We start from the raw sequence: 27,977 nt of genomic DNA on the forward strand, positions 1-27,977 counted from the left end.
AAAAAAAATGAAAGCGATCCCCCTTGTATTTCTTGTGTCATTTTCCAGCAATCTCTCTCTTTTGAGTATCTATGTTTAATATCAGGCTTAAAACTTTCCTTTTTGATACAGTTCATAGTTAGACATGGATCAGGTGAACCTGAAACCTCTTACTTTTGCTGTAATATTTCCAGGCTGCTGGGGCCTTCCATTGATACAGTGTTTCCTCTTCTCTTCGCTGAGTTTTACCTTTACCTCATCTGTTGCTGAGCTAAAGGTAAAACTCAGGTTTATTTATACTGCAGGTGCACATGCAGCCCAAAGTGCTTCAAAAAGAAACAACAATAAGAATAATACTGTAGATAAAAGTATCACTTTCTAATTATAAGGAGATATAAAACTAAAACTTCAAGTTCCTGCAGGCCCAATTTTGTTTTGCCTACCGGGACCAAGTTAATAAATCATGCCCTGCTACAACTGTCAGAAGATTGTTTCAGCAGATAATAGCATGACAAATGTCTCTGAACTTTTTACCTAGCAAAAATACTATTGTATGTCTAGTTGAAATTAAAGCCTTTAATTTGCAAATACTGAAAACTATAAATACTAAATCTTTGTTTTGTTTTTTTTAACTGAAAATATTTGTAAATTCTGTGATCAAGTACACAAAAAAATGGCAAAGGAGTAATTTAACTGCATGAATCACCAAGCAGCTTTGAATCCTAATGAACCACCAGTAAGCTCTGGGAAAATGTTTAACTATTATGTCAGTGAGAACAATACACGTTATTCATTTTCCTTACATTAACTGTGCTGTTGTTTTTTTCCACCTGAGAATTTCAAACAGTACAGAGCTGAAGGGGTTAAATCTAGGTACACTGCTGGAAACCAAGACTATTCCAGCCGAAACAGTAACAGCTGGATATTAAACTTGTGTTTTTGTCTATATTAGAACTTCTGGGATCCTGATTTTTAGAAAACCAAGTGTTTGCAAGCTCGTTACATGTCTTTAAAAGGAGATAAGTTGTAAATGAGTTGCTGACACTCTTCTGGAAACAAAGGAAGAAATGAAAGTGCTGCTCCCACCTGGCAAGCTTATGCTCTACAAGGCCACACATCAGCACTTCTTAGCTCATTTTCAGCAGTAAGTCTAAAAAGAAATGCTACACAACTTATCAAGTTTTAATTAGACCTTTTATTTTTACTTTTAATATTCATATTAAATCTCAACCTATTTTTAGAAAGAACAAGTACAACCTAACAAAAAAATAATGTCTAAAACACGTCCAACTTACAAGAGTGTATTATATAATTTTGCTGTATATGGCATTGAGATCGATCCGGAGTTTCTTAAAAGATGGTCTGTTTCTGGGATCATACTGCCAACAGCTGTTCATAATCCTGGAGATTTCAATGGGGCAGCCGTGCGGAGCAGGCATACGGTACCCTGAAGCACATCACAGAGAAGCATAACAGGGAGAGAGATAGTCAGATGGCAGTAAACGTGCTTTCTGATACACGTGAGACTCAGAAAATGTATCAGTGTCAAAATCAATCACAATGACAGCAGGAATTCTCCTGAATGTCACGTGAACACGAACACTTCGGAAGTCTTCACCTTTCTCCACCTCTTCACGTGTCTGTTGATTGGTCATGCTGGTGTAGGGGGTCATTCCCATGGAGAAGGTCTCCCACAGTAAGATGCCAAAGCTCCAGACGTCACTCTCTGTGGTATAACGACCTGAAAGCAACAGCAGGGGGCAGTGTAAGCAAAGGCATAGGCGCAGCTCTTTGTGAGTATTTAACTGGCTGTTGGCAGTAGAAACAGGAGAAATGTGTCTGGTTGTGGTATTATGGCAGAGGCACTAATGATGCACCATAGTTCAGGGCTTCAGGAGCTGTCCATTTGACAGGGATCTGTCTGAGACCGCCTTCTGCAGAGTAGACTCCGTCATCTTCCTGACGGGACATCCCGAAGTCACTTATCTTCACCACGTTGCCTTCTGCGACCAGGCAGTTTCTAGCTGCAAGGTCCCTTAAAAAGCACAAGACAGGAAATGTAAGAGGGATGGAGGCTGGGGAAAAGTGGAAACAAATGAAACATAAAAAAATCATGCTCTGTATGAAAAAACAGAACAGATGGCACTTAAAAGAGAGGTGTTCCTATCATATCTCTGTGTTGCGTGCGAGTGCCATTTGACATGCAGCGTTACAAGCTGAGCAGCTACCAGCAGCCTGTCTGATCCGTCCCTGCTGGGCAAACCATACAAGTGCTGCTGTAATGAGCCGGATGTCACAACCTCCCCCTCTCCTCTAGTGCCCCTACAGCCAGCCACCGAGGCCACGTTCAATTTGTAGATATCCCCAAAATACTACAACAATTCTGAATGCAGTATATCGTTTACTTAAATATATATACATGCATATGTATTGCTGAATTAAAGGAAATGGTCGAGTTTTCAGAACGTGTTTGTAGATGGTCTTGTCTTTTAATGCAAGCTTTGTTTCCAGGCTACTCACAAAAACCCAACGTTTGATCTTTGTAAGCAACTCCTACACAGCTCTGTGGTCTTTGGAGGATGCGTAGTTACAATCAGGGCTGTGAGCTGCCAATACATTTTTTCAAAAAGGTCTCAAAGACTTTGGAGTCAGACCTGTTACAGATCGTCAACTTTTCTTTAATATCAGGCGTGTTTCCAGAATCACTAAAAACTGCTGTAATAAAACCTATACTGAAAAAGGACAATCTTGACAAGACACAAATGAACAACTACAGGCCGATCTCAAATCTCCCACTTTTAAGTAAGATCATTGAAAAAGCAGTTTCTCAACAGCTCAATTACTTCTTAAAACAGAATAACTGCTACGATGCCTTCCAGTCAGGTTTTAGACAGAACCACAGCACTGAAACCGCTCTGACCAAAGTGTTCAATGACATATGTCTGAATACAGACAGTGGAAAAATGTCAGTCTTAGTTTTACTGGATCTCAGTGCAGCATTTGATACAGTTGACCACAACATATTACTCAAACGACTGGAGAACTGGGCAGGTCTTTCAGGAACTGTACTAAACTGGTTCAAAACATACGTAGAAAACAGGAAATACTTTGTATCAATAGGTAACTTCACATCCGAGCAGACAAGTATCACATGTGGAGTTCCCCAAGGTTCCATGTTGGGACCCCTTCTGTTTAACATTTACATGCTCCCACTGGCACAGATTATAAAGAACAACAAAATAAACTACCACAGCTATGCAGATGACACACAAATATATATCACAATGTCACCAGGAGACCAAGGCCCTGTACAGGCTCTTGGTAAATGCATTGAGGAAATTAATGACTGGTTGTGCCACAATTTTCTCCAGCTAAACAAAAACAAAACTGAGGTAATAGTCTTTGGCGCCAAAGAAAAACGATTACAGGTCACCAGAGAACTTCAATCTATACACCTAAAAACCACAAACCAGGCGAGAAATTTGGGTGTAGTGATGGATGCAGACCTAAACTTAGAAAAACACATTAAGACAATAACAAAATCAGCTTACTATCACCTCAAGAATATTTCAAGGATAAAAGATCTGATGTCTCAACAGGACCTGGAAAAACTAGTCCATGCATTCATCTTTAGTAGGCTTGATTACTGTAACAGCATCTTTACAGGTCTACCTAAAAAAAATCAGTCAGACAACTACAGCTCATTCAGAACTCTGCTGCTCGAGTCCTCACTAAGACCAAAAAAGTGGACCACATCAGTCCAGCTCTGAGGTCCTTACACTGGCTGCCTGTCCGTCAGAGGATAGACTTTAAAGTTCTGATGCTGGTCTATAAAGCTCTGAATGGTTTAGGACCAAAATACATCAGTGACCTTCTGACCCAGTATGAACCTTCCAGATCCCTCAGGTCATCTGGATCCGGTCTTTTATCAGTTCCCAGAGTCAGAACCAGACACGGAGAAGCTGCATTCAGCTTTTATGCTCCTTATATCTGGAACAAACTCCCAGAAAGCCTCAGATCAGCTGAAACACTCAGTTTATTTAAATCCAGGTTGAAGACTCACCTGTTCTCAGCTGCATTTGAATAAAGCACCAAATCCACACTTTTAAGCTTAAATTTCAAAACTTACATTTAACTACTGATTTTATCTACTGTTCTGATTTTATCTGTTTTGATTTTATATACTGTTTGTTTGTTTGTTTGTTTATTAGTTTGTTTGTTTGCTTGTTTTAATCAATTTTAAATCATGCTTTTTATTTGTTTTTGTTTCTAATGTCTCTGTAAAGCACTTTGAATCACCTTGTTGTTGAATTGTGCTATACAAATAAACTTGCCTTGCCTAATATATAAATCTTATTACCAGTATAAAGGGGTTTAGGAGGCTCTCCTTTAAGGTCCTAAACAGGAGCCTTAGGCCATCAAGGACTATGGCATTTAAGAAATAATGTAAAGCAGATTTTACCTGCCATGAATCATGTCTGTAGTTCTGTCTTTATTAAGCCTTTCTGTTTTGGTACTTTTCAGCCACAGTATTTGTTTTTATTGTAAAGTGATTTTATTTTTATTTGGAAACTTGTATTTGCTTAAATATCTTTCTGTGCACATCTCTCTAGAGATTACAGTGTGACACCTTATATGATGCTGAGCTGAAGCTTTACTTAAGGCAAGCATTTTACTGCTACTCAACATATGGGGAACTGCTACAGATAAGTGCAGTTAACAGTTAGGTGAAGTGAAAGCTTGGGAAGGTAAGTGATGCTTCGTAAAGTGTACAGTAAAAGCCTGGAAATCCACCTGCATGTACATGAGCGACGCACCACTTTAGTTGTTGCTGAAAGTACACTGCACTGTATTCAAATGAACGTTTAATATGTAGTAATTATCAAACCGAACACAGAGGTAAACATTATGTATTCCGGCATGTTAACAATGAGGAAAGATTAAGCTGACTGCAACTGTGAAGGAAATGAATAGTGAGCATTGCAGAATCTTTATTGCTGAAGTCACAGATTTGCACGTGGCTGATGAAAAGATTAGATAAAAGCGGCGTGATCGTCTGACCAACCTGTGAATGCACTTTTTGCTCTCCAGGTACTCCATGCCAGATGCGACATTTTCAGTCATTTTGACCAGCATCTTCGGTATCAGACTGTGACCCTCAGTGCGCAAAAAGGAGAGAAAATCACCACCTTGAAAAGTGTAAAGACACACACACATACAGAGAGCGAGAACGATGATGGAGGAACAAAGTGGGTGGTGAAAATGGTTCAATAAATCTTTGAAGGCACCGAGTTGACAAGTTGAAAGACATAAAGACTGTCTAACAGGATCACATTTACCTTGAATGAGCTCCATGATAATGTAGATGGGCTGTTTCTGCGTGCACACCCCAATAAGCTTCACAATGTTAGGGTGATCGTATTGCTTCAGGATCCTAGACAACACACAAGACAGGTGTGTGCGTGTGTAACCCGCTGTTAGTTTACTTGTCTGATGTCTACTGTACAGTTACATTCAGTTCTGTGCACTATGCGCTAAATTTATAGAAAGTATTATGATGTTGTTGATCTACAGCTGTTTCATGACAGGGTGGTAGCCTCCTCTGGCGAGAGGGGCTATGAGCTCACGTAGCCTGTAGCTTGTGTGAGCCTGCTGTGACCATTTCACTCGTGATAGCCTTCAAATCACTATCATTTATCCTCCTGCTACTGAGCAGACTTTCTTTTCCGGTCTTCAACACGGACCACTGAGAAGAGCGAGTATTGATATGATTAAGTATTTCAATCAAACAACTCATAGATACTTTTCATATAGAGCTCTATGTACATACATCTTTTTTTAAGTCTGCTGGCCAGCTTCTACAATTTTATTTCGAGGACTATTTACAGACATTCTCTTACTTTGATGTTGAGAACATCATAGTTTGTTTTTTATGGACTGAGACCGGACGCAGTAACTGTAAGGACATTTGCACGTGTCCCAAGGTTAAGCAGAAACGAGTTGTAACAAAAAATAAGTGGAAGTGTTGTAACTAATGCAAGAATTTTTTTTCTTTCCGTTTCAATTCTGATCATCAGTTAAAGTGGACCGAAATTTAGATTTCCCCAAACGCGCTCAATGGGAAGTTTTGGTTATTGTTGGAGTGAGTGCAGTTTCCTTTAAATTCTAAATGCATGGCGGATGTGAGAAAGGTGATGATGGTGTTTTGATGCTGTTAAGAACATACCTTTTAGTGGACTGAAGCGTGTATGAGATATTGGACACAGATGCTAAACTGCTGTAAAACTCTGAATAAATTGTCCTCAGTTGATACAGTTTCACGTTTTATTCTTTGATAAGCTGACATATTGGTTACACGTGCACTATGTTGAAGGACCAGTCGGAGTCTTTTTGGATACTGAAGACATTTTAGTGCTGTTGTGTGAGGGTCAAAAAAGTTGATAAATGTAAATCCACTTATCTATACACCAGCACTGATTTCTCTTCACAATAAACTAACAATCATTTATTTAAGCCTGTAAACTTATGGGCAGAATATTATAACATTATCAACAAAAAGGAACATTTAAAGACTGATGTTCATCTAAACAAAATAAAAAATATATATACCAATTTTTTTTAAGCAGTGAAGAGTTTTGACAGTTGCATTTGTAAGCAGGTTTATATATGTTTGCACTGTTCTTTATAAAGCTGTGGTGGTCCTCACAGCTTAATAAAACAGAAAAATGGCAGAGCTGTGAAAATGTTTTCACAGGAAGCCTTGAACTTCCGTGAAAAACCAAGTACATCCCATGATTCAGTAGCTTGTAGAAACCTTTAGCAGAAAGGTGGTTTCTACAAGCTTGACCTAAATGTTGTCTGGATGATGCTATCAGCCTCTCAGATCATTGTGGAGGAATGCTTGGCCACTCAGTTCTGCACCATTGCATCAGTTCACTGAGGTTTGTGGGCATTTGTTCATGCACAGTTGTCTTAAGATCCCACCACAGCATCTCATTGTGGTTGAGGTCTGGACTTTAACTGGGTCACTGCAAAATATTGATTATTTTTCTTTTCAGCCATTCTGTTGTAAATTTGCTGCTGTGTTTGGGATCATTGACCTGTTGCACGACCCAATTTTGGGATGTGTTGGACAGATGGCCTCACACTTGAAAAGACTGCAAGTAGCCCAGGCCCTGTTGGTGTAAACAGGGCCTGGGCTGACAGTTGTTATGAGGTGTTGGTGCTGATATGCTGTGATTGGCTTTTTTCAAATGTGGCACTTTGCAGCCGCTTTGGGTCTCAGAAGCGTTGTGGTTTGTTCAGATGTCACTTGAACATACTGGATTAATCACATCTTGATGTGAGTAATCCAGTAAGTTGATTTGATTATCAACCCGGCTGCTTACTTACAATTGTAATTCTGACCCCATGCAGCAGTGAGGCTGTACTTCTGCATGGGGATTTGTTCACAACACAGTAAATCTGTTTGCACGGTAAGATTTGGGCCTGCCTCTTCTCAGCAAAAATTCGCTCTGACTTAAATAAGGTGTTCAGGAAATTAAAACAGGTCACTGTGATGTGATTTACTGTAATGGAAACGTGTGTGTGTGTGTGTGTGTGCGCATGTGTACTGACCTGGCTTCCATCAGGAACTTACTCTTGTGCTCTGGGGCCAGGTTCTCTTTACAAGACTTCACAGCTACAGGAGAGTTATCGGTGCGTAAACGGCCGCTGTACACCTCTCCAAAGTTACCCTGTGCAGTGCCATCACGAACACGATCACTACTAATCTAATTCTGTCTTCTTACTGAGCAAAGAGCATTTCTAACTAAACCTCAAACCATTTAAAATACGGTACTATTAATTTCGATCATGAACTAAGCCACACGTACACTATTATTGAATTTAACTGGTCATTGTTTCAACCAATTTACCACACGGAGCTGAAATTGTCAGGGAAGTTAAATCTAGCAGATATGGTTAGTTCCTGTACCGGCAACACAATTTCAGGATTTTGTCTCCACAACAAAATTTGGACCAAAGCAATCAGTCTAACGTGCATCACAATTTAAGTGCAGACTTTTAGATTTCATTTTCAAAGCTACAGAGCAACAACACTGTACCAGCTGCTAAGGAATCCGTCCCATTTTTATACAAACATGTGTACATCACATTTAAAACTTAATAAAATGTTCACATGAGGAAGTTAGCATCATCACCACCATCATCGGCGTTTTAGTCTAAAACTAAATATTTTACTTGATGAACTGCATACACTTAAACACGTAAATGACTTTGCTCAGCAAAATTTTGGCCACAAATAAAACTCAGAATAGATTTTACTTTACTTGCATAATTCTGTTAGTAAAAGTCAAGTGTACGCACCCGTCCAATGAGAGGTCCCAAGATAATATCATCATGTTCCAGGACCCACTTGTCCTAAAAGGGTTAAAAATGAAGCAAGAGAAACACACAGTGATTTTAATAGTTTTAAACTAGTAAAGTGTTTAAGGGAAAAGCCACCAGAGGACAAGTTTATGAGTACATATGTGAAAAAACAGGAGTAAAATAGTGTTGGAGTCCTGTGCTACACAGCCTTAGAGCAACAGAACCCATAGTTTACACAGAAAAACATGTGGTGTGTCCTATTGTTGGCACATAACATGACAGCATGTCTTGGACAAATTTAAAGTTGTACTAAAGATTATAACAAGTCTGCAGTAAGCAGATACAAGCTATTCTAATCTAAAGTCAAACATATGTGTGTGGTGTGTGTCTGTGTGTGTCACTTTACCTTTACTACAGCTTTCTTTAGCACAACTTCACACCTCTTGGTAATATGCTGTCGAGAGTTCAGCAAATGATGGATCAGGTGAGGGATGCTGGGAAAGCCTTCTCCATCCAGACGGTACATATTCTACTGGCACACATGGAGAAGCAGAGGTTTACAGAGGCGTACTGAAGATGGCATTACCGAATTTAAAAAACAAAAGACTCATTATCCAAAAAAAAATGTTTAAAAAGCTTAGTTTACAATAACAAGTTTTATTTTCTCACATTTACTTTTTAGGCCACATATTACAACAGTAACAGAAAGAATTGCTCTTTTTTTGCATATTGAAAAAGTGGAGAAAAAACATTAATAAGGAAGTGAATGATGCAAGAACGTGCAATGTATAAATAGTGTCTTCAAAAACACTTTAGATTCACTTACTTCTGTGTTCTGGATGAGAAAATGTTTACAGGAGCCTTCCCATTGCACAGAAAGCACGTAACCCTGCTTCTCTTGACTCTTCCTCACTAAGAAGTCGCCATCGTTCTTCAGCAGCTGCAGGACCTCCAGTCTGGGAATGGCACCGTGGTACCAGTCCTGCTGCCCCAGAGGACGATCCACTTCTTTCACCAGACTGAGGACTGGAGGCACCTGAAGGCAGGAAAAGGGAAAAGCAGGGTCTTTAAAAGCAGACATGAATAATGAAACAATAAGAATGGGAAGGGATAGATTTTGGGTGAATCTGCAGAGATTAAATGGAGGCACATCAAAGAAGAGTCTGTAAAACTTTAAAGTATAACCACACCGCTTTCATGCCCCCGGGGTACCACAGGGCCGGTAGATAGAAGGAGAAGTAGTTCATACAAAAATAGCAAATAGTTCAGATTCACAGTACAGCACAATGTGGGCATTAAAATATTACTCACCTGATATGATCTTTTGGAGCATGCACACAATTTTATATATATCCGTTTCCAGCTGATTTAACATTAAATCAATAAAAAGTGAGAAAGGGCGTTTTTTTTTTTTTTTCAGGCCATTCAGAGTTACTGTGCAGCTGTGTCACGGGTTCCCTGAGTGCTTCTGTCTGTCAGGAATGATTAAACGATTAAATGTACACTGGCTGCCTGAAAAGTGAGCTTGGTTTGAGGTCAAGAAGAATTTTGAAAGAAGAAACTTGGCGGTCAAAATCCCAAAGCGCGGTCATGAGCACGAGACCCCAAAGACAGATTGTGTGCCTGAACAAGCTCAACCACTCAGAGGATGTACTCTGGGATGCTGCCATTTCCTCCAGAACATGATAAATTGTTTTGTGGTTAAAAAAAAATAAATAAATGGGGGGGGGGGGGGACTGTGTAGAAACAGAGAAGTTCAAGAGTGATGAGGGGGAAGAAGAAAACTTCCACTCGAACATCCTTCCTTAGAAAAAAACTAGCATGTACCATAAAGGTTGCTACAATTGCAACTTCTCTATCGGTCACTGTAATTATTGTGCGTTAATTGCAATTTAATTATTAACTTACCTCAAATTTGGGTTTAAAGAGGTTGCTGAGATTGTTCAAGATCCCTTCCACGAGGACCCTGGGTGGAGTGTGGTCCTGGAAAAAAAAAAAAAAGACCCAGAGCTTGTTACACATGTCACAAAAAAACCTATCAAGGTCTACTGTCGGCATTAGAATTGTCATGTCTCACTTTGCTCATGTGCTTTTCAGGTTAAGCGCTAACTGCAAGACAACATCAGGCTGCTCCGGCTCTATTAAATTATTTAGGATGATTGATCTGTGAGAGTGTAACAAAGGATTGGGTGCACAGCACAAGTTTGTAGCGTTTGGCCTGAAGATAGATAAACTGGAGTTTCTTTCCATGCTAGCAACTTTATGCAAAAGCCTGGAGGAAAATACTAGAGTGACACTTTCTGAGTGTTAAGTACAATCCATGCCTAAAGGATAACTGTCTGTGACTTACAGAAAGACTAACTGCTTTTATGCTTTATAATTCAGCATGTTGTTTTCAGAGTTTACATGCAACACACAGCTTATTTTGTACAGCTGGCCCAGTGACAGGACCAGTAATTAGGAGCTAATCAAAGACAAAGGAGGGAAAGCTGCTGTCAGGGAGAACATACGTTGCTCGTGCTGGATGAAAGTGAAACAGTATCTGTGTCCAGATTCAGAGCAGAGGGAGGTTCTCTGGAGCCCAGCTTGTCCAGTTTCTCTTTCAGAAGAAGCCTCTGAACCTCCAGTTTGGCTCTCTGGCCCTGAGTCAGGGCGACCTGCTGCCGGCACTCTTCCATCGCATGTCTCTTGCTGAACTGGTAGACCCTGGACAAAGCAAAGTGCAGCATCACAACACATGTGACAGAAATAAACAGAAGCGCACAGAAATCAATAAAACGCCTGCTTGTGCAGGTTTGCAGTTCTTCATATTGATTCATATCCTTAACATGCTGATAATGAGCCTGTAAGACTTATAAAACCCCAACAGTGAACAAACAAACAGAATTGTTTCACCTCATTATCTATCTGAGGATTTTTATCTTTTGAGGTATTTGTACAAACCCATCTTAAATAAAGCTGAAATACTGCGCAAAAATGTAATAAAACCAGGATGGAAATCTCATAAACCCATATTATATTCACAATGGAATATAAAGGACATAACAAATGTTTAAACTCAGAACATGTACCATTGTAAAAAAAACATTATTTAGACAATGATGGCAGACACATCTCAAAAAATGTGGGACAGAGCCATGTTTACCGCTTTGCAGCATCCCCCCTTCTTTAACAACAGCATGAAAATATGCAGCGTCTTCACTGAGACATCATCCAGATCATATGCTGCTCTAGAAACTGAAATCTCATAAACCAGTATTTTAGTCACATTACAACATAGGAAACTATGTTGTAATGTGACTAAAATACTGGTTTATGAGATTTGCAAATCATTGCATTCTGCTTTTATTTACATTTTATACAGCGTCTCAACTTTTTTCAGAATAGGTTTTGTACTTAATCACTTTTTTGTACTTAATGTACTTAATCAACCTCCGTATGCACTCGGTCTTCCTTGTTAAGTACCTCTAAGTGCAGCACACACTACAAACACCACAATCAGAATTACATTATTTCTCCTCTGAGGCACTGAGAGCTGAGTAATTGACAAGAAACTGTTCATCATCTATTTGTGTATGGGACACTGATTAAGCATGTGTATGGCTAATTACCACAGAGGATGTTTATATGAGCGCAGGTGCAGCGGAGAATCTAATCATGCTTGGTTGACCCGGAGATCACATTGTTTTTGTTGTTTGTTTTTTCCCTGGTGACACCCAACACGCCGTCATATCATCACACAGCCTTTAATGACAACATAAAATTCTATGTGCTTTGTTCCCTTTAATTGGCCATTAAATGAGAGAATGGGCTGGACATTGAAACTCATCAGAAGCAAGTTGCCCCAGGTTCGTCATCATCACAGAAATGTAGATTAAGCCTAATCCCAGAAAAGAAAAAAGCATTTAGGATCTCCACTGACAAAAAGTTTATGGTCTATGGCTTAATTCAAGAACAAGCGAGCCCAGATGTTTGGGTTTTAAACTGTAGGAATTTTTACTAACCAGGTGTTTATAAACAAAATGATTAATGCGCACATGAAGATGATTGATCAGCTGTGCTTACGCTCATTAGACCCAAAGAAAGTTTCACTCAAGAAAACATTTGCTAAGACCTCAAAATGCTGGAGATCCGACCCTCTGAACTACTCATCTGAGGTCAGGTTAGGTCACCTTAATTCAGTTTTTCACTGTTGATTTGCAAAATGTTTCTTCACCATACAAAGCAAAGGTCAGCTTCACCTCACCACCTGCACCATATGTGCTCCCAGCTGCCTTTGATAACGCAGACTCTGTTGCATATAAACACATTGTTTCCACTTGTCCTTCAAGAGCCTGTTAATGACTCGATCACTCCCCCGGGTCTGTATAGCTCTAACACCTTTAGACACCCTCATCAACCAAGACAAATGAGAGGGTTTGGGCTCCATAACTCTCAACATATTGCTGTATTATAATTCATAAGGCACTTATGGCCCGCTGAGACCACACTGGTTATTAGCCGTTGCACAGCCAACAGCACACTGAACTCCCCCGATGGGAAGGACTGCCCACTGAGGCAAACTTTAGTAATTTGTCTTCACAGCTACCGCAGGACAGTGTATTTTTTCATTGTGAACCCCCCTCTTTAATCTCTGACAGCTCAGCATCAGCCTGGTGTGGTCTGCTCACCTCTGGCCCTTTTTGACACCTTCCTGCTCTTCCCCTAACTCCAGCTCCAGCTGCTCAACTGAAGTCTGCTGAGAGCCCAGAGACCGAGCCAGGTCCAGGAGCTCCTCCTCTATCGTAGTCAGTCTGTGAGAAGAAGACAGAAATCCCAGGTGAAGAGGAAGCACTTCATATATAAAACAGAAAGGGAAGGTTAACGGGAGGTTAAAGGAACACGAGTTAGTCGTGTGGAGGAAGCTGTTGCAAGATTAACAAACGAAATCTGAATGTGATTGCACTGTTGTTCTCACTTGTGCTGGATCTTCTCGAGGGTGAGGTCATTCAGTTCAATCTCCTTAGTGCTTAGCTGCTCGGTGTCCTCCAGAAGGCTGTTGTCAAAATCGGCACAGGCAGGAATCTCCCCCACAGACCTTCAAACACACAGTCCACAGTATCATTTCTCTGAAGGGTTAGCTTCCGTGATTGCCATGTTGCTGAGCGGAAACGGTCCGCCTCTGCGTACCTGTTCTGATGGATGAAGCTCTCATACTCTCTGTGAGGATCGATGGCTGTTAGAGCTGATGCCATCTCTCTGTGGATCCGCACCACTTCATGATGGAGGAGAGTGCAGATGTCAAAATACTCCTGCAGGATCTCCTTTCTGGAAGGATGAAAACAGAATGACACAATGCGAAGCACAAATATATCACATTGCGTCTTTTAATTTGTCAAAGCGTAACACAATTTCCAGTTTGGCTGGATTGCAAGTTTCCTCATATTAGTGATGTGAAAATGTCCTTTGAGAGATTTGTCTGCGGTTAAGTATCCCATCACGTCACTTTCTCTGTCATATTTATGTTGTTATTCCCTGTTTAGAATATAATAAAAGTGAGAGCGGTGCCCGTTTTTCAGCCTCTGCCGTTAGACAGAGACTGGATCTGTCAGCTCTGCCAAACATTTCCTGCCCAGAGCCCCCAAAGTCAGCCAATCCATTTTACTGGTTCGACTGCTTGTTTCTGTCTTTGACTTTTTATGATTTACCCTTTCAGACCCTTTAATTGTCTAAATTCCCAGAACTCTTCTCTCTGCTTTAAAACTCAGACGTTCATGTAGTGTTCAAAGCTGTCAAGCCTTTGTAGGTAATGTTTGCATAGAAAAGGCTTTTGTTCATAATGAAAACACAGGCAGCACTCTGCAAAACTCTTGAATCACCTCTCATTTTTTTTACATTTTGCTGGGAAAAAAAGGAAATATGTGTTTTGTTCTCTGTGAAGATGATCCCACGCTGCTTCAGTAATGATTCGGTCCGGGCTCTGGGGAGGCCGGTCCATGACTCATGGAGTTCCAGCGTGTGTGTTCTTCCATTCAGGCATGCTTTTACTGCAGTGTGAGATCAAATGAGGCCACTGCCAATCAGATGCTTTCCTGATGGTGATGCATAGTGGATGAAAATCTGACAGTGCCTTTCAGCGTTAATAATTTCATCAATTTTGACAAGATCTTCAACACCACTGGCCACTGAGTTTTTTTCCTATTTCTGTTCATCTACAAGAAATCGTTTTTAAGGCCTGACACGCCAGTCGACACCGCAATGTATAAACTGGACAGGCAACCAACGCCGTCAGTTTCCATGCACGAATGCTATACCAAGGGGTTAAATGCACAGGAGTACCCATTAAATTTACAACTTACAGGCTACTGATGAGTCATTTCTATACATTTACTAATCTAAAAACTGGGCCACCTTTGCAAGCCACAAAAAAGGAGAGCTACTTTAAACCACACTTATACACACACAGGCTACACACAGAAAAATGTACCATAATAATAAAACTGCAAAAAATATCTGTCTTGGTTTGCAGACACAAAGCGGCAGGGGGGCATTTTCTCCAGGTCCAGAAGTGGATCAATGACCTCAGCACATACTAGGACAGCTGGCGGTGAGCGCAGGACACACGGTGTCCACAGATTTAACTATGAAATTGAAATTAATTGCCTAAATTCCCAGAATTTAACATTGTCTGTGATGTATAGACACAGCACTGGTTCATTCCTTGAGTTAGGTTTTTTTTAATGCTTGAAAAAGTCGTTGTTAAGCAACCTAACAAACAAACAAAAATGGTCTGGCACAAAAACTAGACTGAAGTGAAAAAGCAGCCAATTTCTGAAGAAAAACATTGAATGACCTTTAGAAAGTCTGGAGAACTACTGCTCAAGACCGATTTAAAGCGTCTGGCTCCTCTGAAGCAAAATAGAAAGACGTGAGGTGACTCAAAACATTTGCGCAGTACTGTAGTTACACATATGGTAATTATAACATTTGTTCTGCTGCTGTAGATTGTGAGATATGCTTGTTGATGGCAGCAGTGGAGTGTTATCAAGATTTGAAATTAATTGGCAAACATTTGTGTCGTGCCACGATCAGATGTGTATCTGAGTGACGACGAGCAGAAATAAAACACCGAGATGATTCGCAGGGACGCACCAGTAAATATGAGCACTGTACAGAAATTCTTCTTGTCATTCTTAATGTGTCTGTTTTTCTTCCAAACATCCACGCAGCGAGTGTGATCTTACAGTATGAGCACCATCTCCTGCTGCAGAGTCTGCAGGGCGCTGAGCAGGGCCGGCTGGATCTGACTGTAATGGTGCTGATGGTAAACTTGAGCAGCTTGCACAGAGAGGACATACTCATTATGGACCTCGTAGAGTTTCAGTGAAGCCTTTATGTAACGCTCTTTGGCCTTATCTCGGTCTTTTTCTGCAGACATGCACAGGCACACAAGCACAGTACAGAAAATGATCACAGAATATAGGTCATGATAGAAATACACATATCAGACTAAACACAGGAAAACAGAAAACAAACAAACAAAAACAGACTATGACATCAACATGAAACCGATTCTATTCAGAAACATAAGTGATACCAGAAATCCCCACCTTTGCTGGTCTCCTGGTACTTCCTCTTTGCCTGAGTTGCATCTTTCACTGCGTGCCTGTAGCTGCTCTTTAGCCTCTCCAGTTCTGTCTGTGTCACCTGAAGCAGTCCATAAAAACAGCATTTTACATTTTGAACACAGTGATAAAAAGCTACTAACGTAGGCTTTGTGTTGGCATTTAAAAAACAGGCCATGAAAAGTTAAAACCGCCTAATATATAGTTCGCCCTAAACTATTTGACCTGAAAGAAGAAAAACCCAATTTACTCAATAAAAAACAGCAAAACCAAAAGGTCATGGCTCATTTTTGACCTTTTTGGACAGTGTGGACCAAAAATATTTTTGCAGAAAAAAATGACATTTTTTAATAAGACAGTAGACAGCAGCAATAAAACAACCATTCAGTTGCACTGATGATACCGACTCTATTCTACAATTTCCCAAACGCAGCTCTTCCAAATCTGATGCAACAGGAAAGAAGCCAACAAATCCTGAACCAAGAAGGAGGGACTGCAGGGAGGAAGAATTTAAAAGAAGCACACAGGCTTACAGACAATCCGTTTAAGGACTTTAAAATGCCAGTAACTAGCTTCCTTGTTTTAGTTCTCCGTTGGCTGAGTTCTACATCAATTATGATTTATTTATAACATCTTGTTTTTTTTCTATGACTCATCTAATTAGAGGGCATCAAGCTTGCTCCTCTAACCTGTCGACCAGTAGGCAGGAGTAGCGTAGCAGAGAGAAATAGCCCCGCTTTATTGTCAGCCTTATAGCGATGATAGCATCTAAAACACACCAAAGCAGGAAATGAATTTTTCACCTGTCAGGACCTGTAACTGCCAACAAAGCTGTGTGTTGTCACTGTAGTTATGGAAAGAACTTGTACATTACACAGATTTAACAGCAGCAGGTCTAAAAAACAGATTTTACTGAATGATTCATGGTTGGAGGTGTTATAGAGAGAGACGAAACTACAACCAACTGTTTTTCAGAGGAAAACCAGCTGAAACAGTTTGCTTTTAAAGTTTTCTGTTGCTTTACTTGATACTAAGCACTCGCCTACATTTACCGATGTGCTTCGGTACCGTAACAGACACAAAACCAAGAATTTTTAAGCGGTTTAAAAAAACAAAAATAAAACATCTTTTACAAACACATAACTTAAGGGCAGTGGGTGTGATGAGTGTCAAGTCGAGTTTCTTTAAGGTTGAAAAGCTGTCAGTACTATTTAGCACAGGAAGTGGACTGCTGTTGTGTTAGGTTTTGCTAGTAACATAAAACATGAGAAAAGCATAAGGAAACGATCTGACCTTTGTTGTGTGGCTGGCGACAAAAAAAATAAAACCAACACAAACCAACATCACAGATGCAATCAAATTCACTGTCGCCGTTGTTTCAGTCATGATATCAAATAATCTCTCGCTAGTGTAACTGTACAGTGATGTAAACGGTTCAAAGGCTGGCCGGGCTTTTTCTGCACAGCAAAGTAGGAAAATTAAACTAAACAAACAACCAGACAGGCGTTCAAACTGCACTAAAATGAACACATCATTTGCCTGATGTAATTGGGTAATAAAACCCAGTGTGAGGCAGCTACCAGTATGAGATGGCATCAAAATGCATTTACAGACACTCTTTCCAGTCTATTGAATCTCATATCATTTGACTGCTGTCTATTTATAAGCTGCCATCACAGCACTCATCTGCAAGTCAAGTTGACATATGAGGAAAAACGAGACAAACATTTCCAACTAGCAACGTCTGGTTTTGCATGAGTGCGTGAAATGTGGGATATGTAAACATTCTAGCGCTCTGACTGCTTTTTTGTTCTCGTAAAAAGTAATTCAGTGTGTTTGCTTTCAATTTAGATATGAGCACAGTGACAAAAAGAAGCAGGCAGCAATTATCTCAGCAAATTCCTAAAGACCCTGCCGTACGCCGTGCTGTTTCAAACGGCCGTGAGCGGCTGCAAAACAAATTTGTACCAGCTGAAGATATATCTTTGCATACTAGACAAAGTTTTTGTTTTTTTAAAAAGCATGTACACACAAAGTGATATTTAACTTTGGAGACCAAAAAGCTGTAGAACAGGTAAGTGTAGTCACTTACCTGCACCAAGATCATTTTCCACTGATAATAAACATTCATATAGTTCCGCCTTTATTATTTTTTTATTCAACTCGTGGGGATAAAAGTGTGCAAAACTGTGAACCAAAGGGACATTTAGAGAGCAACAGCTGTGAAAATGAACACAGAAACAAACCACCTTGTTTTTTTCCCCATAATCAGAGGTGTGACTGTACAAAAGTAGTTTAATCTGCCTCATGACAGGACTGAAAGTTTGTATAATGGTAAAGTAGCTAGATATTTTAGCTTGTGGTATATGTGTGTAGTTTATTGCTTAAGCTGTGGGGAAATTATAGAAGTCCCAACAAGTCATTGTTCGGGTTCAAGTCTTCAAAAGCTGAATATAGGCCAGTGTGAATGAGGTCTTTTGAAGTAATGGAAGTGTGTGTGTGCGCGCACGTGTGTACGTGTTAATCACACACCTTGTTGAGCTCCTGCCTCAGCAGGTTCCACTGCTCTGCGTACGTTTTGCGGAGCTGCTGTTTGTCTCTGATAAGCAGCGTGAGTTTGCTGATTGGACCGTCCAGCAGATCTTCAGAGCGCTTTTTCATCAGCTGACTGAGAGACTCTGTCTGTGACACCAGCACTCCCCAGGACTGACAGACAGAGGCAGAAGTCAGTGGTACACATCGTGGGGACATAAAGAGAAAACCGATAAATGGAACTCACTAAACGTGACTACCTGACATGTTGGTAACCAGCTTTTGGAGCCAGACTTGCTTGTTTGTTCCTTAGTTGGAACTGATTTAAAAAAAAATGCATGAAGTCATGCTGGACACAGATACAGCTCACTGGGTATTTCATACTACAGAGACTTGGGTTTGAATCCATCATGAGGCCGTTTACTTCCCCTGGTCTTTCTCCTAGCTCTCCTGTCTTCTCCACAGTGTTCTACCAAAATAAAGGCTACTAAATATATTCAGTACAAATAAGCAATGGTTATTGGTGTTAGCCACCAAATTATTATTTAAAAAAAAACTTTGAGATGCAGAAATAAAACTAGTTTCAAGCGCATCAGCAGCACATTGCATTTCACGGTTGTAGGTTCTGTAAATGTTTTCACAATGTGTGCAGATGAGCCAAAGACATGCTTACTCGATTTGATTTAAGAACAGATTTAATTTGACAAAGTGTAGGTCAGCTTTCAATATTTTAAAGAAACTAAGCAAACCAAGCTTTTGTAGATTTAGTTGAGACATTGCTAAGCCATTCAGATATACTTTGTACTTATTTTAAACACTAATGGCAGTCACTGGAGTTACTTTTAGAGTATGTCATGTGAGGTTATTTGAGGCACAAAACAGTTTTGGATTCATGTGCCAACTTCTGTATTTTATTTCCTCAGTTTATATTACCGTTTTCTTTTACTTTGCTCATTGAACACTTGATGATGCATGAGTGTAGCAAACCCTTTTTTTTTGGGAAAAACCGAAATGTGCATCAAATTAGAAGATTGATTTTAAATGCACTGAATGAATGAGTCTATTGCGCAGTGGCATTCTCCCACCTGAACGACAGGTGATGAGGTAAATCTAAAGCTTCAGGCGCAGTGCGATATGCAAGGCCTCACCTTGTTGAGCTGACTGATGTAGTCCAGTCCTGTGTTAGCCTGAGGTCGGTCCAGCTTCTCAGCCAGGCCAGTCATGTGGTGCAGCTGCACTGAAAATTCCCGTTCGCTCTTCGCTCGCTGCCCCATCCACTTCTTCATGACCTCCATCAAGAGAAGCTCTGAGTCCAGCAGTCGCAACACTGCTGCATGTGCCTGTGGACACCTCAGGTCCTCTCCAAAACCCATCTCTGGATAATTACGCTTTCCTCCTGCCAATGAATTGTTGTTAGCAGTAAATCCTACAGCACATTTGCATTCTTGTGAGAGACGCAGGAGCGGAGCAGCAATTCGTAGCAGCTGCTAATGACCAAGTGTATTCATTTCAATGTGACCATCGAGGAGTTTCACTTCCCTGTGAGCAACAGAGGTTTGTGTGAAGCGGCACTTCCTCATGTGTCTTTGAATGCGGTTACTGTCATTTTGCTTTCAATTTCTGAGGACCTTAAGAGGTGCAATGATCATTAAGCTTCAATTATTTCTAAATAATATCATCACTAAAGCACTTATATAATTATGTGTTTTTAAAAAATCGAATTAAATGCAAAAACCAAACAGTTGCGTAGAGGCTGAATGCAGCCTGAGAGAGACCACCGAGCTCGCACTGAGCTGTGTCTTATCTGCATGTTAAACTGGGACCACTGCTTATCTGTGGCTCAGCGCAGCAGAGCAACACCACTGCATATTGCTCAGTATGGTTTACAGATAATTCTGTACATCTATACACACTTCAGAAGTGCTTTTGACTTCTCTGCTTTTATCGTATTGCTTGAATTATTAATTACTATTCTAATAACACATTACAGAACAGAATGATTCCACTAATTACTACTTTAAAATAACTTCTTAACTACTAAAGTAGTAGTAGTAGTAGTAGTATCCCCATGTTTTTAGTTTTCAAATACACATAAAATCGAAGTGCAATAGTCTCTGTTCCAGGTCAGACAGACAGGCCATTTTATGTCTTGTGTTAAGAGCACCACTTTTTTGCCCTAGAGGGCCTTACTGGCTTAAAATAAGCAAAGGCCCACTACTGAAAAAGTGAATTGAAAGACTTTTTTACAGGTCATAATGAAATTGTTACTAAGATAATCAATACCAGTAGGTCTAGTACTATGAAAGGCACTCGTTATTTCTTTACATTATGCTTCCAAAGAGTCTGATTTTCCTATAGTTTGGTCTTAAACATAATTTCTCCAGCCTTTCTAAAGGCCTTTTAAAGTTTTTCTTTGGACATCGGTTGCTCTTTCACTCATTTTCAGTACAGTCCTGTTATTTTTTTGTTAATGTGTTTTGTTAGGCTGCTTTATACCGACCTACTCATCGTGCAGGTATTTAAAAAGAAACCTGACTCAAGTGGTGAATCGATGTTGTGTTTAAAGATAAGAGACAACTTAGCAAAGAACCAATTTTAAACATAACTCTTTCGCGCATAGTGGTCACTACAGTGGACAGCTATTCAAAGGCTGTATTCTTGTATTTGTGTCAGTGTTGATGGTATATTTGCATGTAAACCACTACATTTGACACTGACGTGTCACTCCATACACATAAGTTGTCTGCTTATGTGGACATGTAAAAAACTCGTTGAGAAGTACGTGTTTAAAGAAATGAAGTTCAAAAATCTTTTTTTCATGCCTAAAGATAAATAAAAAATACTTAAGAAAAACTCCTGATTGTCATAATTCATGCATGAAAGGGTTAAGCAATTTATAACTAGCACCTTGACAAGAAACACATCACTCTGTTCCCATTTAGCTGAATTTACAACAAATAGTAAAGATGAACGGGGTTCCCCACAAGTTCTTTAAGAACTGCCTGCAGGTGCTCAGGACACTGTCGAAGTGGATGAAAACGGCTTGGAGGAAACAACCGGTCCCATCAGAAGGATAATAAATTGTCGGCGTGTTCATTCCCAAGAACAGAGCCTTCAGACCATCAGTCAGTTCAGAAGCATTGCCTTGCTGAACGTAAAGAGGAAGGTTTTTTTCCTCCATCCTGACAAGGAGACTGACTTCATCATGGTGAGTGGATATGTTGATACAAGCTGCCAGAATGTGGGAATCCCAGGCTTTCCTATGTCCACTAAGCACTCCTCTCCGATTTGGAACCAGATCCAGCATGAAGCGAAGAGCGACTTGCATCTGGTGCAGTTAGATCTCACCACCAATGCGTGTGGCTCAGTATCGCGCAGACCCTTAGACTTTGCACTGGGGTTCTTACATATCCTGTGTTGTGTGCAACATATAATCACCAAATACTTCAGTAACCTGCACATGTGCTCAACTCTGGAGGGCTTCATGACTGGATGCCAAGAACTAGAATGTAGAACAGTTATGAGATGCGCCATCTTCCCCATCCTATTCGTAGTAGCCTTTGAGGTAATTCTCAGGGGCCAGGCAGATAGAGGCATCAAGTTACCATCAGGTGGATGCTTCCACCACTACGGAGCTATATGGATGATGTGGCAAGCATCATTCAGACAGCACTATGCATGACTTCTGCATGAGCTTCTTGCTTGGGCGAGCATGACAGTCAAGGCAGGAAAGTCAAGAAGCCTATCAAGAAAGAAAGGCATACTGCATGCAGGGAACATCTTTGTTGCAGGAGAGGAGCCCATTCCCCGCCTGGATGAAAAACCACTGCAAAACCTAGGAAGGCACTACCCCACGGAAAATAGAAGGTGTGGTGCTAGCAGCACACCCTATACGAACAGGTCATGTGGACAATAAAGGTCTGCAAAATTTCCCTTTCAGGAGTCAGCAGGATGCATGGCCTGGCAAACAGCTACATCAGTAAGTGGCTTGGCGCACGCACAACACAGTAAAAGCAGACCTCAATAGAAAAAACAAAAACACACACTGGAATACTTTCATGGATTGGCCTCCTGAACGTGAACATTATTGAAACAGTGTGGGATCATCTTGATAGAGAACAGAACAAAAGGCAGCCAATATCCAAAGAAGAGCTTTGAATGCGTTTCAAGAGGCCTTGAAGGCCACTTATGTTTTAATAAAATACTACACTTCTAGTGTTAGGATGATCAAGCAAATCAAAGATCTGGGCCACAAGACTTTACCTCCTCCACTAAAACCAAAAAAAAGAGCTGAGAAAGAAAGACTTTTACAACAACATAGAGAAAGATATACCAACAAAATGCACACAGCAGGGTAAGAACAGAGGGGCTCAGAATAAATACAAAAAATAAATAAAAATCTGATTCGAAGCATGTGGAATGAGGCACTGATAACCTGGAGAAAGAGAAAGGTCCCAAGACATTCAATGATCCAATGAAAGTGAAAACACAGAGCACAGGGAGGGAGAGGAAAAAGATAAACACACAGTTTGGATAGTCCTGTGCCAGAGGGACAACAACTATCAGGGTAAGAGAGATGCAGTGTTTTCCAATAATCTCCAGGCTTAACAGATTCCCGAAGAGTGAGACTGACCCACAGGCACAATAACAATATCAGGTAGAGAGCCTCAGGAAGAAAACAAAAACAAAAAGGCTGCTAACAGAACATTATAGCAAAAAACCCTGTGTTCTGGGGCAGAAAGCTTAGGATGGATTATAAGCTTCACACATATTTTTCTTTTAATTATCATAAGCTCCTGACATGGATCTGAACATGTGACAAGTTGCAAAACCAGAAATGTAAAAACACTCGAACCTCAGCGAAACGTAGACATGAATGATCTGCACCAACCAAACTGCTGCCCAGCTCCAACAAGCTACTGCTTGACGTTAATACTTTCTGAAATACATCTCAGACTTTCACAATACTTTCAATGGATTTTTTGGCTTATTGTGTTGCTTGTGTGTGAGCAGCTGACCGAAGCATTGTGGCTTCATACTTCCCCACAAGCAGCTAACGGCATGATGCAGGAAAGTACAGGGTTACTGGTGAAGTAATGCACTGCCGCAAAGACTCTGAGAAAAGTTTATAGTGGTGGTGTCTTGTAACCATTATTGTTTTTTAGAAGAATAGTTTTAAACAACACCAGACTGTAAACACGGAGGGTGCCTGTTGCATATAATGCAAATACTCCTGTTGTTTTTTAACACCACAGTATGAAGCCAGTCTCACGTCATTACTTTCATTTATGACTTGGTTGGTGTCTGGTGCAACCACTGTGCTGTAAATTCATTGGGGTAATTATTCTGGCCATACATCATCAGATACACTCATTATACAGGCTGCAGGGAAGACAAAGGGACACAAACACACACACACACACAAAAATGCAGCTCTGCTCAGAGTTGGTTGTACAGACCACAGAGGAAATGTCAGCTTTTATGTTTAGTTACAGAGTCAACAAAGAGCTGCAGACCAGCTCTTAGTTAGAGACTACTCTTCATGTTTGATGTCCTAATGTCACCTCATGCTGCCACTTCTGCAGCAGACTTTATATCATGTTGTAATGCTGTACCTGTGAGTTACTTTAAATGAAAGCTGTTGAAAGGATGGAAAGTACATAGACTCTGATTCTGAACGTTGCAACTCTGACAAAAGAAAAACGCAGAAGTGCAACAAGAGAGTTTTGACACTTAAATTGCAAAACCGTTTAGCACGATCGTGATACCTACTTTGAATGTTTTTTGGGGGGTTTTAAACCGTGGCGTTTTATAGTGTCAAATCTTTACGTGCATTGTTTTTACATCAGCAGTTTATTTCTCAGTGAGAGCGGTTTACTGTTTCTTCTCTGTATTGTGGTGTGGCTGAGAGAGAGTTACCAGTTTTGTACTGTCTGGACATAATTTGCTTACCATACAAAGAACGCTGAATAATGAAAACGACTACAGACTAGCTCCAAAACTGAAAACCTACAGTAAGCAGAGCCAAATATGGGCATACTCTGGGCCCACAGCTGCCCAAACTATGCCCTTACCTTAGGTGTAAATGGTTCATATATAGCGCTTTTCTACTCAGCGCTCAAAGCACTTTATGCAACTCATTCACACTTTTTTTCCCTATTCTCTTCCTATATAACATGCACACACACATTCATACTTCTACAGATGCATCAGAGAGCAACTTGGGGTTAGTATCCTGCACAAGGACATTTGGCATACAAACTGGAGGGATCTAACCATTAAAATTCCAATTAGCTGATGGCCTGCTCCACCACCTGAGTTAAGGCAACCCCAAAGATGTGGGGTGCCCCACATATGCCACATGGTATATTATCGCCACCAACTGGTATGGAGTGTGAACCAGAAAGCTACTTTAAGCAGCTCACTCATTCACGAGGTGTCATCACAATTCGGCTTTATTATTATTTTTCCACCATGCCCTTCCTCACACAAACAGCCCTCGAGGAATGTATTTGTCCACTTGTGTAACCAGGGTGTATACATGAAGTCAAAGATGTAAACCATTAAGCTCTTTAGCCACTTGCCCTCAAACGTAAAACACAAAAAAACAACTAGAATCCCATCAAACTAACCTAACTTGGAAAATGTAATCTGGCCTGGTAGCTTTTGCTTCAATTCCTTTTCTAGTAGATCAATATCATCCAGTTTAACTTCCATACTCATTACTTAGTGAAGGTTTGAATCAGTTGCCCTTCTCTCAGCCACATATTTCTGACAGTGCAAGAAAACATGTAGTACTGCAATTTCATCTTCGCCCCGTCAGTCACATTTCCCAGTACCGTGTTTCCTTACCATTATAAATAGTCTGTATTCCACCAATGAAAATTTCAGATGTAGCTTCCAGCTAGTCCAAGTAAGATCCCTCAGGCTCTGACACAATAACATGGTGATGACCATAGTGGCCTACAACCAACATGAATATTACTATATCACAACCTCACACAATAGAATGGCGTGAAATAGATTAACCATTAAGCGACAGTTATCTGGATCAAAAATGCCTTGTTGATACCAGCGGTCAAGAAGAATTAAAGGATGACCACTCATTAGAACAGAGGTATGCAGAAGAGCATCTCTGAATCTGAATGCAAAACACGTTGAACCTTGAAGCAGAACATTGTACTGGGTGCTCCAGATGTCAGCTAAGAACAGGAAACTGAGGCTACAATTCATGCAGATTCACCAAAAGTGGACAGAAGAAGAAGACTGATCTGATAAAGTCTCAATTTTGGTTGCAACATTCATATAGTAATCCGAGAACTGCTTAACTGTGAGATTTCTCATGATGCCGCACTTGGTTAAACACATTTAATTGAAAATGTTTACTCTTTGCCAACTTGCATATGACAAATAAAGCTGAAGCTGAAATTGGCAGGGTCAAAATTTGACAAACAGCATGAAAGCACTGATCCATCCCTCTTCATATCAGTGGTTCAGGCTGCTGATGGTGTGGGGAATAATTTCTTGGTACAGTTTGAATCTTTTGTTACCACCTGAGCATCATTTAAACACCAAAGCCTACCTGAGGATTGTTGGCAGTCATCCCTTTATGCCCACAGTGTACACATCCTCTGATGGATCCTTCCAGCAGGATAGCGCGCTGTGTTACAAACTTCAAACCATCTCAGACTGCTATTTTTAAACATAACACCGAGATCACGGTACCCAAAAGGCCTACACAGTCAATTCAACTGAGCATCCTTGGGATGTGGAGAAAGAGGAGATTCTCATAATGGATATTATGCAAACTGACATATCTGCAGCAGCTGACTGATGCCTTCATGTCATCATGGAAACAAGTCTGAGGCATGTTTCCAGCACCCTGTTGAATCTATGCTGTGAATAAAAACCGCTCCGAGGACAAGCGCACAATACGGCACTAGCAGGGTGTACCTAATACAGTGTCCGATTAGGTTTATCACGTTTGCCATCCAAATTTAGCACGTTAGCTTAGTAAAACTACAAATTAGCACAAAATTGTTATTTTCCAGTACTGCACTCACTGATGATACAATGCTAATGATCGGCTCCATTACAAACCATCGGGTTGTCTCATCACTCCGAGAACCTCCTCTGTGATCTTGCAGCTCTGCCAGCTTCCGGTGCAGGAGGAGATGACCTTTACGAGGTAATCAAAGCTTCAAATCAGCCATTTTTAGATTTATAAATAAGTGGGCGGAGTCACTGAACTTTGTCGTCACACCTGGCATTTAGATCTTGTTACAAGCTCAGCAGGAATAGTCTTACATATTATTATCATCAATCTAATAAATCCATGATGCTAAAATAGCATAAACGTTTCTGCAGGATGCTTTTACCCCCGACATTTAACCACATGTAATGCTCATACTTCAGTACTTTCATTTAAAAATACTTTAATGTAGGATATTTTCTTGAAACTATTTTATGTACCGTTAAACTGTCTACCATCTCTGTGCTTCTCGCATTCATTAACCAACAACAGCATCAAGTTTCAATCATTTAAGAACCATTTAAGTAAAAGAAAAAACACATTCAAATTTGCATAGATCTTTATTTTTAGTAGAATCTATAATTGACATCAATTAAATAAAAAGGAGAAAACAAGAGCAAAAAAAAAAAAAATCCTTAAATTACAAGAAAATTACACTGCACCTTTCATATAGTACAAAAATAGGCCTTATTTTAGAGTTATGTCCCATGTAGGATATTCATTCTTGTACATTACCATAGGTCACACGTATCTGTAAGGTACTGTGTGCAGCCACAGGTCAGGAACCTCACGAAGAGGCGGGAGGAGGTCAACGGAGTCGACTGAGGCTGCTCCACTGACCGCTCCTCCATCACAAAGTGTTTCCTTTCTACTTTAACACGCGTGTGCACACACGGACGCACTCAGGTCTGATTCAGCCCTTAAGTTAATGGCGATGGGATACATTCTACCTCCTCCCTCCGCAGCTGCTGAACATACAAGGTGTCGTCGCAGATCCGTCAAAAACGACAAGAAAAAAAAAAAAAAAAAAAAAAAAAAAAGGCAGAGGTGACTGAATGGTTTCAATAAAAACACTCTGAACACAAGCGAAGGGTCGATGGACTGTGACAACCTGAAAGCAACACATATTCATACTAAACAGACAGCATTAAAATGATTGTCTTTGGTTATGCCAAAGATATTGCTCCTATTAACTTCATCCGACTTCATATTAATCTCGCGTTAGACTACATCCTAAAGCAGGACGGGAGCAACGTCGAGCTCCACATGACTTAAATCAGCGATGTAAAGACGAGCCTTCATGGCAGCAATGAGGGAGTCTTCTCTTTATAACCAGGGCAGATGTTTTGCGACATGCAGTGTTTTTTTCCTTCTAAATTTAAGAGCTCCACATTTAAGAGCAGCTAAAGTGGTGGGGCTTTTTAGCTACGAGCTGCTTTCTGGCACTCGTCTTATTTTAG

The 27,977-nt window shown here is 40.4% G+C and overlaps 1 protein-coding gene across 3 annotated transcripts; it reads right to left on the reverse strand.

The window, feature by feature from the left end:
* Window positions 1-1,154: 1,154 nt before the first annotated feature.
* Window positions 1,155-27,852, reverse strand: fes (FES proto-oncogene, tyrosine kinase). Of its 3 annotated transcripts, none has more exons than XM_040011155.1 (19): window positions 26,586-27,852; window positions 19,634-19,881; window positions 18,486-18,659; window positions 15,939-16,035; window positions 15,573-15,756; window positions 13,519-13,656; window positions 13,307-13,426; window positions 13,020-13,142; window positions 10,860-11,055; window positions 10,258-10,332; window positions 9,176-9,385; window positions 8,756-8,878; window positions 8,347-8,400; window positions 7,597-7,715; window positions 5,319-5,413; window positions 5,045-5,168; window positions 1,857-2,014; window positions 1,598-1,720; window positions 1,155-1,426 (listed from the first exon to the last, which is right to left on the reverse strand). In XM_040011155.1, the coding sequence occupies exons 1-19, from the start codon at window positions 26,599-26,601 to the stop codon at window positions 1,284-1,286; spliced, it is 2,520 nt and encodes an 839-aa protein (XP_039867089.1). In that variant the 5' UTR covers window positions 26,602-27,852; the 3' UTR covers window positions 1,155-1,283. The 3 variants fall into 3 exon arrangements, with proteins under 3 accessions (XP_039867089.1, XP_039867090.1, XP_039867091.1); XM_040011156.1 differs by having other exon boundaries at window positions 26,068-27,852; XM_040011157.1 differs by lacking the exons at window positions 18,486-18,659; window positions 19,634-19,881.
* Window positions 27,853-27,977: the final 125 nt, after the last annotated feature.

Source organism: Simochromis diagramma, unplaced genomic scaffold (assembly GCF_900408965.1).
Source record: "Simochromis diagramma unplaced genomic scaffold, fSimDia1.1 OVJJ01000603.1, whole genome shotgun sequence".
NCBI classification, from domain to species: Eukaryota; Metazoa; Chordata; class Actinopteri; order Cichliformes; family Cichlidae; genus Simochromis; species Simochromis diagramma.

Bases quoted from the DNA above. Each gene is read 5' to 3' on its own strand.
- fes (XM_040011155.1), bottom strand. The intron at 18,660-19,633 runs GTGAGGCCTTGC...TCTGTCTGTCAG, and splicing joins ACATCAGTCAGCTCAACAAG to TCCTGGGGAGTGCTGGTGTC. The intron at 16,036-18,485 runs GTGTGTGATTAA...GGACTGCTTCAG, and splicing joins TGAGGCAGGAGCTCAACAAG to GTGACACAGACAGAACTGGA.